The sequence below is a fragment of the Bombyx mandarina genome, chromosome 08 (assembly GCF_030267445.1).
Source record: "Bombyx mandarina strain Sakado chromosome 08, ASM3026744v2".
In the NCBI taxonomy this organism is placed as follows: Eukaryota; Metazoa; Arthropoda; class Insecta; order Lepidoptera; family Bombycidae; genus Bombyx; species Bombyx mandarina.
The window spans coordinates 9442412-9455664 of NC_143215.1; the positions used below are offsets into that span (position 1 = coordinate 9442412).

Below are 13253 nucleotides of genomic sequence, written 5' to 3' on the forward strand. Positions count from 1 at the left end.
TTTGCTCGGGGTAGAGGGTATTGTAATTTCGAACGGGTAGGTACCACCATCTTGCCTTTTTCGCCAGCGAAGCACTCATGCTCTTGGAATTAGCGATTCATAGCACAGCTGATATTTCCGCTTCATGTCTCAACGCAGATGGCGGCGATCTCATGATGTCTGTATATAAGGAATGGATGAGAGACAAACAAAAAAAGGAATGGTTATTTTCATTGATGAAAATTTTTAGTGCGTAAAAATAATATCAGTTGAAGATCTTAGATGTCAGAATATTTCACTATTAAAGGCGATTAGAGGTTAAAATAATATAAACGAAGGTATCTCAATGTTCTTAGATCGATAAAATGTGTATGTCCAAACTTAGATCAAAGAAAATCTATGTTTTTCCTAGGATTGCTTAAATACAAAACGATTTCTTTTATCTAGCGTCCTTTGGAATAAATAGCTGGTAGTCTTTGGGCCTTCATACTTTTATAAAAGGACCACGTTCTTATCACGAAGTTGATACTGTCGTAAATTGAAAATATGGAGCCTTTTGTCACTTCTTTGTCCGTGTACAGTGTATCGTGTTTCACTATTTTTACTTTTATCCCAGTATTAAGGTTGGGTAAAAGTTTTGCCGCTGCTGTATTTATGACACTACAGACTGTCGGGTTCTGTACAAGACGGCATGTTGCACTAAATTTGTGAAGCTCTCGGTTTACCAGCTTTCCACGGCTTTAAATAGTTTCAATAATCTCAATGAAACAAAAAAAAATCAGAATTCAAATATTTTATTTCCAATATAAAACAAAAGAATACAATAAAATAAAACGTAAATGACTTGAACATTATCACAAAAAAATAAACTTTTCGAATATTATTCATATCACAAAACAATGACTAAGAAGATGAAACTAAAACAATCAGTCGAAAATCGAAGCTCGATGACAATGTATTATTGATACTTACATTATAATGGAGTTTTAAATATTATATTACTTGAGTAAGTATATATGAATCATACTTATATCGCGATGAGACGAAAATAGGTAGATACGTCCATATTATACACTATATAATTTTTAAATACGATCACTTAAAAAAATTAAAGTATCCGACTAGTGTATAGTATACACATACGAGTACACACATATCTAAGTGTGAGTGCACACATGTATAATTTTAAGACTGTGATGACAACTTTATCATTAAGGTATTTTTCTGACCACTTTGCCACGTAAGCTTGAATAACTACTATCGTTGAAATTTTTAAAGTGTAAATCAATATTTATATTCTAGAAAATTATTTAATAAGAGACTATGATGATATGTAGCTATACCTATATATAAGTAGATTGACTGTACTTCCTTTAATACCATTAAATTTAATATAGAATACAGTTTAAGCTACAATATGTAGGTAAATAGTTAAAAAAAATTGATTTCAGACTTCAATTGTGAAAGAAATCAAATATATTCAGTAGAAACAAAATATACAATTTTGATTACTTGGACGACACAGTTTTTCAGTTGCCTATTTGATTTAAAATTAAATTTCTGTACCGATTATGACGAAATGGGAAAATGTTCAATGGAGACTAGTTGAAACTGTTGATTAATGAAAAATCTAACTGTAACGTAACGTAAAAAAAAATTAACTGTCCTAAGTAATGAAAAATGTTTCATTTTCTAATTAGTTTATAAGAGATGGCCTTCTGTGGTAACAAACCTTCTTTTTTTGAAGTCGGATAAAAATCTTTTGATCAGGTCCAAGCACGTGAATCAACTTTAGTCACAAGGAATTGGACAGCTCTCAGTTTTCAAAATTGCTACGTAAACTACAGAGCTCTACTGAACAAAACTTACATTTGACGTCATTTGGGGGCAAAATATAGGACAAGTTAATTGTGGATCATACACGACTGTACAAGAATTTGCCACAATATATCAATTTAACAACATTCAATATGATTGGTGTTGTTTTTAATTTGACGTTAAAAAGTATTTATTTTAATAAATTTATTTAGTAATTTTAATAAAATCTTAAATAGATTGATGATCATTTTTATTCAATTAAAATCTCGTATAGATAATTTGATTATTTTAGATAATTTTTTAATAGAGTTCGGTTGCCTAATGACCAATTTCATGTACTCAACGTCTTTCCCAACCCAACCCAACGTCTTGAAAAGTAAGATTGTCCCATATCATCTAGTATATTTTAATGGTTTGCAATCAACATTTCTTTGTATATCATGTTTGTTTGTACAAATTTTAAGCGTTCGCTTCTTATTTATTGCCTAGAATCGATTTTTTGTAAGATCACTGTTGATTTCTTGCATTGTATGAGTACAATTGATAGATGCAACTAAATATTACAATTCATATATTTGCATCCGAATATTTTGTACATTATTTGTTTTAAAGTTTCGGAGCGAGAGATATTGCTTCATGGAACTGCTCATAAATACAAGAATGCTCATTTTATTAGCAAGAGACGTTATATTATCAATTTCCTAAAGAATGCTTAAATTTTTTTATAGCACATAATTAGTTTTTCTGTCATATAATGATGTCGAATAAGTTGGCTAAAATTACTAGCGTGGACGCTTATGTGTGCGTTAGATAATATATAGAAGATGAATGAGTGTTGAAGCTTATTTACATAGCTGAAATATTGTTTACTTTTTGCTCCCGAATTTCATAATCATTATGGACATTTCAACTACCTGTTAATTGTCGTCTGTTGGTGCCCTATAATGACCAACAAATACAACTAACAGTCAAACTGAATAATCATTACAACTAAATCATTATTTTCTTAACAATGCTAAAAATTTAATGAAAATGTCATGCTTTTCGTTCTGTAAGATTATATTTAATTGACTAAGATTCTAAACAGAAGTTTTACTGGAAGCGTTAATATCGCCAATGCTTTTGACTCGTCTGTGTCTCTTCTGTTTGACGAGGGAGTCGTCTACGGACTTACTGGGTAGGGGGGAACTCACTCTGTGGGCTTGATCAGCTCTCTGTCCGTACCTTTAAAGAAAACATGTGAAAAATAAACAAAGGCCAAACTCAAAATAAAGTTCAATATCCACTACATAGATATATTTCAGAAGTACGACAAAAACATGATATTGTTATGATATATTGGCATTAGAATGGAGAATTAAAATATACTAAAAGGTATCACATATATAGTAACAAATTGTCTCTTTGGTAAAGTGCTTATTAAGCTTTAGCACTATACCATGAGATTCGGAGTCGAGTTTTTTCATTTTATTACTTCGGCGGATTGACGAGCTAGCGGACCAATAGGGTTTAAGTGGCTATCGGAACCCATAGATGTCAACAATCTAAATGCAGCCACCCACTTTGAGACACGAACTCTAAGTCCCAGTTTTATAGTACAACGTTTGCTTCAACCTTCCAAACAGAAATGCATTACTGCTTCACGGCAGAAATCGGTAGGGTGGTAGTAGGGACCTTTTTTTTTATTGCTTACATGGACGGAAGAGCTCTCAGCCCACCTGGTTGTTAAGTGATTACTGGAGCCCATATACCTCTACAACTTGAATGCGCCATCCACTTTGAGATATAAGTTTTAAGGTCTCAAGTATAGTCACAACGGCCGCCCCACCCTTCAAACCGAAACGCATTTCTGCTTCACGGCAGAAATAGGCAGGGTGGTGGTACTTACCCGTGCGGACTCACAAGAGGTCCTACCACCAGTAAAAATCCTGTTAAGTGGGTGTCAAACACGTTTAGTTTTCAAAGTCACAGGCTTGCTTTAATTATGTTGCCGGAAGCAAATACATAGAAAATTATATCTTGGTGCCTTGAAGGAGTAAGTGTGATCGCTTAATGTTCATCTAACATACCTATGCATGATGTTTGAATTCTCTTTGATTTCATTTAATCTTTGTAGGCTGTCCCTTGTTGAGACGCTGGATTGAGAATACAGGCTCAATGGTGTGTATATTGGTTCGTATTCCTGGAGGGTCGGCGGCGGCGCGTACTGCATGCTCAGCTGAGAGAGAGTTCGTACCGCCACAGGAGGTGAGTACGAATATGATTGAGTACCGAGACTGAGCACGCTGGAGCTCTCGCTAGAACTTGAAGGGGATGTTCGTTCGTGTTTAGGCTTAAGTACCCCTAGAGCACGAGTTATTGAGCCCTGAAAGACAACGTCAATTAAATTTGCATATATTAATAAGATACTACATTTCAAAGATGAATTAAGATATAGTAGAAACTACGGTATTTTTTATTATATTTAGTGTTCGTGGTTAGTATTAGCTGAATAGTGATGTTGATAAAGTATTATTTTTGTGTCTTTTGGAGGCCCTAACAAAATACACAGCTATACATATTTATTTATTCCTTTCACAGACTTTTGTGAGTCACCGACAAGAGATTCATAAATTTTCGTTAAATATACATTTAGTTGTTTTAGCTAATAATTTACCCGTAGACTATGTCGCCTTGACTCTCCGCTGAGGTCAATCCCAGGTAATCCAGTGGCAACAGACCTTGAAAATGGTCTCCCCAAAATTCTTATTTGGTGGCCAAACATGTTTCTGGAATAATAAAAAAAAGCATTTCATAACTAAATTATGATAAACACGCAGAGAATACGTAAGCCAGGCAGAGCTGTTTACATCATAGAATTTGTTTAAGTTTTTTTTTCTTGGCTAGCAAACTTTCACGACTTCCGCTAACACAAAAAGCTCACATGCAGATTGTCTTTTACGGATTTGCCATATATTTAGAACTTGGCAACAAATTCAGTCTTTGTTCCTATCTGTATATATATATTTTTGTGTCCAACTGGTATCTAAAAAGATAGTAACAAAGTGAGATGACAATTTATGTTTTTTTTTTTTTTTTGCGGACACAATAAGCATGAGGCACATTGCTCGAAATGATACGGGTCATGCTCGTGAACAAATATGATCAAACAAAATAATATGAAAACACATTATTCTGTAATAAAGAACAGTACTGTAAATAGATGATCTGTAATTTTTTTTTTTTTTTTTACATTCCAGTCCTGTTCCTTACTATAATAATACGACAACATCGATAGTTTTAATCGACTAAAATAAAGGAAACTAAACGCAAGCATTAAAAATCACGATGTCTGAAATGAATTGTTTGATAATGAAACGTATGGAAGAAGAAAACGTGGCCAGAGATTGAATGTGCGGTCTAATGACGACAGAGGCATTCATGATGTATCGATAAAGTGATCGTTACCGTTCCGTCTTGATGCAAGGATCGCCGACTAAGGGATGATGAATAAATAATACTGACTGGACGACCTGTACTTTGTGTAGTTTTCATATTATTTTATTCACATTTATAGTTCAAATGATAATACACGAGAACCTAACGTACAACGTAACTTTACAGTTTGAATATAAACAATTCAAAAACATAGACATATAACTAACTATCTTAGAGTATCGGTAAACGCTATTATTGTTATAGTCCTAAAGCTATTATTACGAATTGTTCGGAGTAATACCTTGAGGTATATATTATTGAAGGAAATTTAAAACGTTCGTTTAAGAATTAAAACGGAGTTTAATCATTACGAATGAATGCCGTTTAGGTTATTATTCACCCCCTAATCGTAAAAGTGAAGCATTTAATGCTTTAATTTACCAAACTAGCTTTTGTATACATAAAATTTTACTAATTTTACGAAATCGATCGACGAGTAAACGTTAACGTGACAAATCTAATCTACGCTTTGACGGGAGCCCTAGGGGGTAGAATGTTCAAACATCGAATCTAATTTCGATAAAGGCGAACGCACAGAGAACTTGGTGAATTTTCCGACCACTTTCACGTTCCTTGATTGTCTTTCGAAAAGACGAACAAGTCTTAAAGTAACGCATCAGTCTTCACCGCTCAATTAGTTTTCGTTCAGAAGAAATGCGTGTCTCGAGAAACACGAAATAGTTACAAAACTCTAACGCAAAATAAAACACTGTGTAAAAATAGTAGCTACTTTACAAACATTCGATACGAGTAACTTTAAATAGATACAAGATTATTATTTGGGCTTCGAAGCGATAGTTTAATTATAATTTGAAGGAGATTTTCTTAGTTTTTGTTGGTTTATCTTTGTTTTGTGGATAGCATGGATACTCGGGCAGCCTCCACTTGCAGTTCTTCCACCTGGCAAAATATCGTATACCTGCAGGATTGTACCTCACATTATAATCAACTACAGTTTGCTCACCTACAGGGACTGTGGCTTCGTGATAACATGCAGTGCTCATTCTTACTCATTATAGTTAAATATTTTTAACTTTTCATTTACCACTCCTTATATATTTCCCTTATGCTTGGACGGTAATAATTGCATTGGACACAGTGCTTTCGCCACAAATTGTTTTCAAGAAATCATTCAGGTGAAACTATTTGTGTGAAGAACATAACATTTGCTTGTTTTAATGTTTGACAATTTCATTCTCAAACTAAATCATACGTTTTACTTTTAGGTAAATTTGATTTTTCTCTCTTTATAATTTAGATAAGAAAAGCAAGTGTTATATTGTTTAAATAAAAAGATGCAGTTGATGCCTTACTTACCTCGCAGGAATTACAAGGGCATCAAACTCAGCCACTAAATGTCTCCTAATAATGCTCTTAGACGGTGGAATACCCAGAGCGGTGGCCATTGTTTCTCCTGTGAAGGACGGCTCCAGTACTACCAGGCCGCCATGGACTCCACTATCTAACATAACATTCAAATAGACCATGTATGGAAATCCAAAAATGTTGCCTGCCTGATTAAATGTTCATTAAATCATACCTTTGAGATTGTCAGCGAATTCACCTAAATCAATATTATGGGCCCACCGCATAAATCTGTGATTGGTCCAAACCAGGGGGTCCGCGTCTACGTTCTCACACTGGTGACGTCTCACCGCCAGAGCCTGCAGAAAACTCTTACAATTATTCAAAGAAAAAACGACACTAAGTGATTCATTTTGTTAAAAAAAAAAATACATGTGTGCAATTCACACGTGGTAGAAGTGAAACCTTCCAAAATTAAAATACAATTATCCTAAACGTCTTAAGTATATGTAAAATTTTGTCATTAGTAAATAATTGTAAGGTAGCGCCCTCTGTGAATTGATATTTTAATTTCACGTATAATCCTAAATTAAAATTCACTACAAGAGCTTTCATACACACGTTAGTATTAAAAATCTCACAGATGGCGCTGTATTAAATAGTATGTATATTTCTGTCTCATTCTTTTCTGGCTTCATCCTACACATTTTTGTATTTGTGTCTCTTACCTGTCGTTTTTTCCGTTGCATCCGGTTTGAAATCACAACGATTCTAAAGAAGTTTTCACTTCAAAAAACGAGAGACATCACTGATTTTTAGTCAAATGAAGTACAAAGAGAAGAGCGCTAATGATTAATGAGTGTTTGTACGAGGGTCGCGTTGGAAACAGAACATTTCGCACCAGTTCAGTGGATAATCGCTCATTTGCACTCGTCTCTTATCTCGTTCTCCTTATCGAAAAGGGACGCGAAAGGGATTTCTCATTACAACATCCATATTTTGCTTAAGAATTCAAGTGGAAAATTTTGCATTATATTCTTGTTATGAACCGACGAGGAATTTAATTTTCAATTCACTTCAATCAATCAAATTATCAATTAGAAAAGTTATCGTGATCAATCATTGTCGACTGTTCCTCATACAATGTTGATTACGTTGATAATTGAATTATTTTACCGTTGAATCGTAATTAGCTTTTGTACATGTCAATAGGAATAATTACACGAATTTAGTTTTTTTTTTTTAAATAAATGATTTATATTTTAAGGCAGGGTATAAATAAAAGATTTAAAATATAAGCTTAAATATAATGAACACACTGAAACTTTATAAATAGTATTATTTTACTGGAGTTCTGATTTAATCTTATGAATATAGGGAAAACATTAAAATTAAAAATTGTGGTAAAAACCCCTCAAATAATAATATTTACAATACGATAACAAATAAATGTGCGCTGTAATTGAAAGTTTTACATACTTGTCGATCGTATTTCATTATCCTCAGCAGATGAATGCCGTGAACAATGGAGGCCTGATGGAACTTCCTTGTAACTCCGAGGTATTTCTCTAACTCTTTCTTGCTTATAGTGTCGAGCATGCGGGCATCCACCAGGTTAGCCAGGAATGACTCAGCATACTGCGTATTGATTGTTACATATAAGTAGCTATTTCAGGAGTTAGCGTAATACATGCAAGTGACTAGGAGATGCATGGAAATTGTAGTGTAAGGTAGAGGGGAAAGAGGTCGATAGAAGAAGACATGGATGGAGTGTGTGAATGGCGATATGAGAGAGAAAGGAGTGGGTGTTGAGATGACGGCTGATAGAAGAGAATGGAAGAGAAAAATTAGTTATGCCTACCCCACCTAGTGGGATAAGGGGGAGAAAAAAAAGAAGACATAAAATAATCTACGATGCAAATTTAGTAATTTTCCTTTGCGGCTAATTAATGTGGTAACTAATTTCGCAAATAACACCATAACGTAAATTTTCCTAACCACCACAAGATAAGGGATGGAGGTCTAAGTTGCATTGAAGTAGCAGTTGCCCTAATCTCCATGTCTGATTTCGTGGCTGAAACACAGGATGGGGAATATCTATGCGCACTTACATCAAGTATATCTATTCCTGATCATTTAACAAATTTCCATTTCACAGACAGGGGGAATGCATGTGTCCGTAATACTTCGACATTTATTGGTCAAGATTAAGATTGAATGGATGAGAATTGACGAGGATCAAGCAAGTTTGGTAATTACTTTCATGCGATCTCCCCTTCGGTTGAATAGTACAATTATCTAATCCTCGCAGTTCGTGTCTTATGTAGTTGCAATTGAACAGAAAAGGGACCACATAATTTTGATGATTCACTCGACCCCAGTGCACCGTAATTAGAGATTTGCCGAAACTTCACTAATTGTGTAGTTACAGAGTTGTAAAGAAGACGTAATGAGATCAAGTAGTAATAAAACGTAGTTAATGAAACTTCCGAAATTTCTTTCATCGCCCTATCGAAATGTACCGCTAGTAAATTAAAAGCTAGAACAATAAGACCATATTGTATACTACATAATATGTAACTATACTTGAGACCTCAGAACTTATATCTCAAGGTGCGTGGCGCATTTACGTCGTAGATGTCTATGGGCTCCAATAACCACTTAACACCAGGTGGACTGTGAGCTCGTCCACTCATCTAAGCAATAAAAAAAAAAAAAAATTAATTGAAAGTTTAGAGTATGTAAATTTTGTGCTTCAAATTCGAGATCTCGTGCGTGGTTATTAGAGCTCACATACCCTCGTACTCAATGCAAGTCCTAATTCTTAAAACTCACCTGAGAAAGGCCCAAATCTGGTAACCATTCCGCGGCGACCCAAGCGTGGCTGAGCTGACCTATTGTCGGATTCCTGACCAAGTCTGGTCGTCTTCGTTCTTCGATAGCAAGACGCAGCTTCTTGCGGTGCATCGGCTGTGAGATCCCCAGTCCGACTTCCAGATCTGCATCCGTCAACTCGAGCAGAACCTGCCCATTCAAAGCACGGATCTAGAACCAACCAGAACACAATATTTGACGCTAATGTCGCGTCATTCTCTATATCACTAATATGTTCAGGTTGTTATTTGCGATTTTCAAATTTTTGGTTTACAATGTAAATATCATTCCCGGCCTTACTTAGGTATAATATAAATCAGATATCAACGCTCACAAACAAAGGTCCCGATAAATTTCACGAAATTTTGTATCGGGTCCTCATTTCCATACAAATCTAATAAAATGAACGTATTTCGGATAATGAATGGGCACGGGAGTAATATTAAATATTCTTTATTTCGTTCATTATTTACTGAGAAAAACGTGATACGGATTTTACGTTGTTGAATTGTATACCAGTATTTTTTTCAAAAACTTTCGTAATATGTAATATACAATCGTAGCTGCTGCGATTATCGGAAGAACAGTCAATTATCCGGATTATCATCACTAACCATGACCACATAAGGTCGAAGCTTCAGTTATTTAATTGTCACTGTTGTACTGTTGGAAAAAAATACTACTCTGAGACGAAAACAAAAAAATAGGCTCATGGTGCTACGCATACAATATACTGTAGACTGCATTAAAACTGGCACTTATTCGTCCTTACTTACCATTTACTAATTCATGTCAGTGCCACAGTGGTCATATTTATGCATAAACATAATATATTATCTACTTGAAAAACATTGCTTCTTTTAGGGGATATGGGTTAAACATAATGGTAAAAGATAAAATAACCAACTATCCATTATGTTTTTTATGTACAACAAGGCATTTTTATCTAGAATGACCTTCCACGGGACCTAATTGATAGCATTAAAAAAACACAAAAAAACTCTATTGAATTATTAGTAGCGTAATCTATACTAATATATAAATCTACAGTGGTTTTTAGGGATGTCCGTTATAACTACTGAATTATGCACGCGATTGACTTGAAACTTGGTATCCAGGTAGAATATATATGTACTTAATGGATAGGCTAATATTTATATGAGTTTTGGACTGTCTAATAATAATGACAATAAATAATAATGTTAATTTTAAATGCCCAGCGAAGCGGGCGAGTACGGCCGTACTTTATAATTAACAAAAAAAGTTCACATTGCGTTGGTAAACAAACCTTGCCACTTTTGACGTTATCCGCTATTGCAGCTGCATATTGTGGCATTCCTAAAGCCAGTTCTAGCCACGCTATGATTGCCGGTGTGCGCCACCTTGCTAAAGGCTGGGAAGCTGCCTCGCGGAGAGCTGCTTCGCTACTTAGCGGCGACCATGCACGGGTCGTACTACCGGTACCCGCGTATACTGGTTCTGGGTATAAAAATAATACATAGCTTGACTTCGATTTCGATACACAAATTTGTTAACAGAAAGTTTGAAAGGAAGAGATCCAGAATTATTAATTGGCAATGAAATGGGCGTAATTAATTCATTTTAAATTCCGAATCTTCGATGATGAATATTATTGATGAATAGCACTTTTCTCTAGTCTCACCACTTTCATGGCCGCTCACAGCTGCGCTGCCTGATTTGGTACGGTGTCGGCTCCTTGCAAATACGCGGGATATAGATCCCCACGCAGAGCCTCGACCACGGGCACCTTTACTACCCGCGCTGCCCCCCGAGCGCCCTCGCAGACCCCCCACAAGTGCTGCCTCGCATTCACCAGGGCTCGATAGCTGTTCCACTGACCTAATGTTACACCATATCATAAAACGCTGTACTTTCTAACAAATTTTATTAATTAACGTTCTAACACGAAACAAGTCTATTTTTGGACTGGTAGTTGATTGAAATAGCGATGGAGACAGCTAGTTGACGGAATCAAACAGAGTCACGATCCTCAGCAATAAGGGACCGAGTAAACAGAGAGAGAGAGAGAGAGAGAGAGAGAGAGAGATGATTCTCCGTATAATCACATGTTGTGAATTTGGGATTGTATATTAAAGGAATACGAAAAGAACTATTGAGTGCGTTCTCGCAAAGAACAAATGAAATAAATGATGACAAATGAAAAAAAAAAATGATTCATATTATTTATGCGAATTAAATTGATGGCGTACATTTAAAAAAGCAATGTAAACAATTTACATACAAGTAAAAGATAAATACCTTGACAATGATCCTGCATCAATTGATCGTGTGAATGGCGATCCGCTGTTGTGCGGTGACACTGTAGGACTGCAGTCTCGTGGAGTGCCCACTATGAATAAAATTAAATAAAAAATACTATACACACAATACTAGTTGTAAATAAATACATAAATAGAGATGTTGTTTCTATTCAAATCACCATTAAAGTTAGAGGGTTTGTGAGTGAAATAGCAAGATGTTTTTACTGCGCATTTACTCTAAGTACCTTTTTAAATTAATAATCACGACACTGCCCTAATTATCTGCGATGTTGCTATCCCAAAAAAATATAACAATTTCACATTAACTATAAATAATTTAACGAAATAGCACACAGTATATTTCTGACAACACATTAGGTACGTTATGTTTACGTGTAAAAATGCAAAGAAATAAAAATAGAGAGGGAGATAACAGAAATATATAATTGAAAACGTAACCAATTAGAATCAAAATGCTATCAAACTCATTTTATAATTATAATATTCACGTAAGTGACTAAATATACGCAAAAAAGCCAAACCAAGTCAACAATAAATATTAGCGATATAAAATTGAATATCCATTTTTAGAGATTTATCTGCCATTAAAAGAATGCCTTACTGACGCGTTGCAATTGAACTTTTGAATTGAAAGCTTTAATGAGACAGTAAGTGTTAATATTTGAGTAGATATTGAAGTGATCGTTTTAGGACCATATTTCTTCATATCACATTAATGGAAGAAAAACAAAAAAAATTACACCCGAATCGATTTTAATAAAAGTACATCCAATCTTATGTTTCCATTGCACGTATTATACACGTTATATTCCAATTCCCCGATGCCGTTTTGTAAACAAATGACGTATAAATTTGGTGGTTTCATATGACTATTTTGAGAAAACTACCCAGTCTCATCGGTCATATCATATGTCATTCTTGAAGAATCCCAATGATACTTTCTCTTGATTAAATATCCACGAGTTCAGTATTTTACATAAAAGGTAAACGCAATAAAAAAAGCCTTTTTTTTAAGTGATAATTACACAGGATTCGGAGGCGAATCTACTACTACAATATTGTTTTAGAAAATTGCTTTTGAATGAATGAGTAAATTTTCGAATTTCGGCCTCCAATTATTAGAGAAAGGACCTACTAAATTATTTTCTGGTTTGGTCTGCTTTTAAATATAATATATAAAATTACGTGGCTCGATGTAAAAATGTTATTAAACAATATTATTACTCTAGTAAACTTGTGCCGTAAAATAATAAATTGTAACAGATGCTGTGAACGTTAAATACAGGTTATAAAGAGTAAAATTAATGAAGCAGGAAACATAATTTCTTTTTTTGGTTTTTTAAGCCTTTTTTTTGTCCGGGCCATGTATTCATGGTTGTGATCCACCTGTGCAAGATTATCTTGGACTTTAGAAATGCTAGAGAACTAGTTAAGTTCATTCTTAAAATTTTGTTCTAATAACAAATTGGAAAACTATGGGATAACGTAATTTTAATT

At 34.6% G+C, this 13253-nt stretch overlaps 1 protein-coding gene across 9 annotated transcripts in view; it reads right to left on the bottom strand.

Annotated features, from left to right (window-relative positions):
• Positions 1 to 754: 754 nt before the first annotated feature.
• The window catches only part of Liprin-gamma (liprin protein kazrin), a 106919-nt gene continuing 94420 nt past the window's right edge, over positions 755 to 13253 (bottom strand). For 5 of the 9 annotated variants that reach the window (XM_089729210.1, XM_089729211.1, XM_089729209.1 and 2 more), the window contains exons 11-20: positions 11734 to 11824; positions 11117 to 11313; positions 10742 to 10932; positions 9415 to 9624; positions 8059 to 8217; positions 6815 to 6938; positions 6592 to 6736; positions 4454 to 4565; positions 3867 to 4162; positions 755 to 3021 (exon numbers count right to left, since the gene is read on the bottom strand). In XM_089729210.1, coding sequence (XP_089585336.1) covers positions 2877 to 3021; positions 3867 to 4162; positions 4454 to 4565; positions 6592 to 6736; positions 6815 to 6938; positions 8059 to 8217; positions 9415 to 9624; positions 10742 to 10932; positions 11117 to 11313; positions 11734 to 11824 — 1670 coding nt within the window. In that variant the 3' untranslated portion in view covers positions 755 to 2876. Of the gene's footprint in view, positions 3022 to 3866; positions 4163 to 4453; positions 4566 to 5221; positions 6194 to 6591; positions 6737 to 6814; positions 6939 to 8058; positions 8218 to 9414; positions 9625 to 10741; positions 10933 to 11116; positions 11314 to 11733; positions 11825 to 13253 lie in introns of those variants that run through there. The other 4 variants (XM_089729208.1, XM_089729212.1, XM_089729214.1 and 1 more) reach the window with 4 other exon arrangements.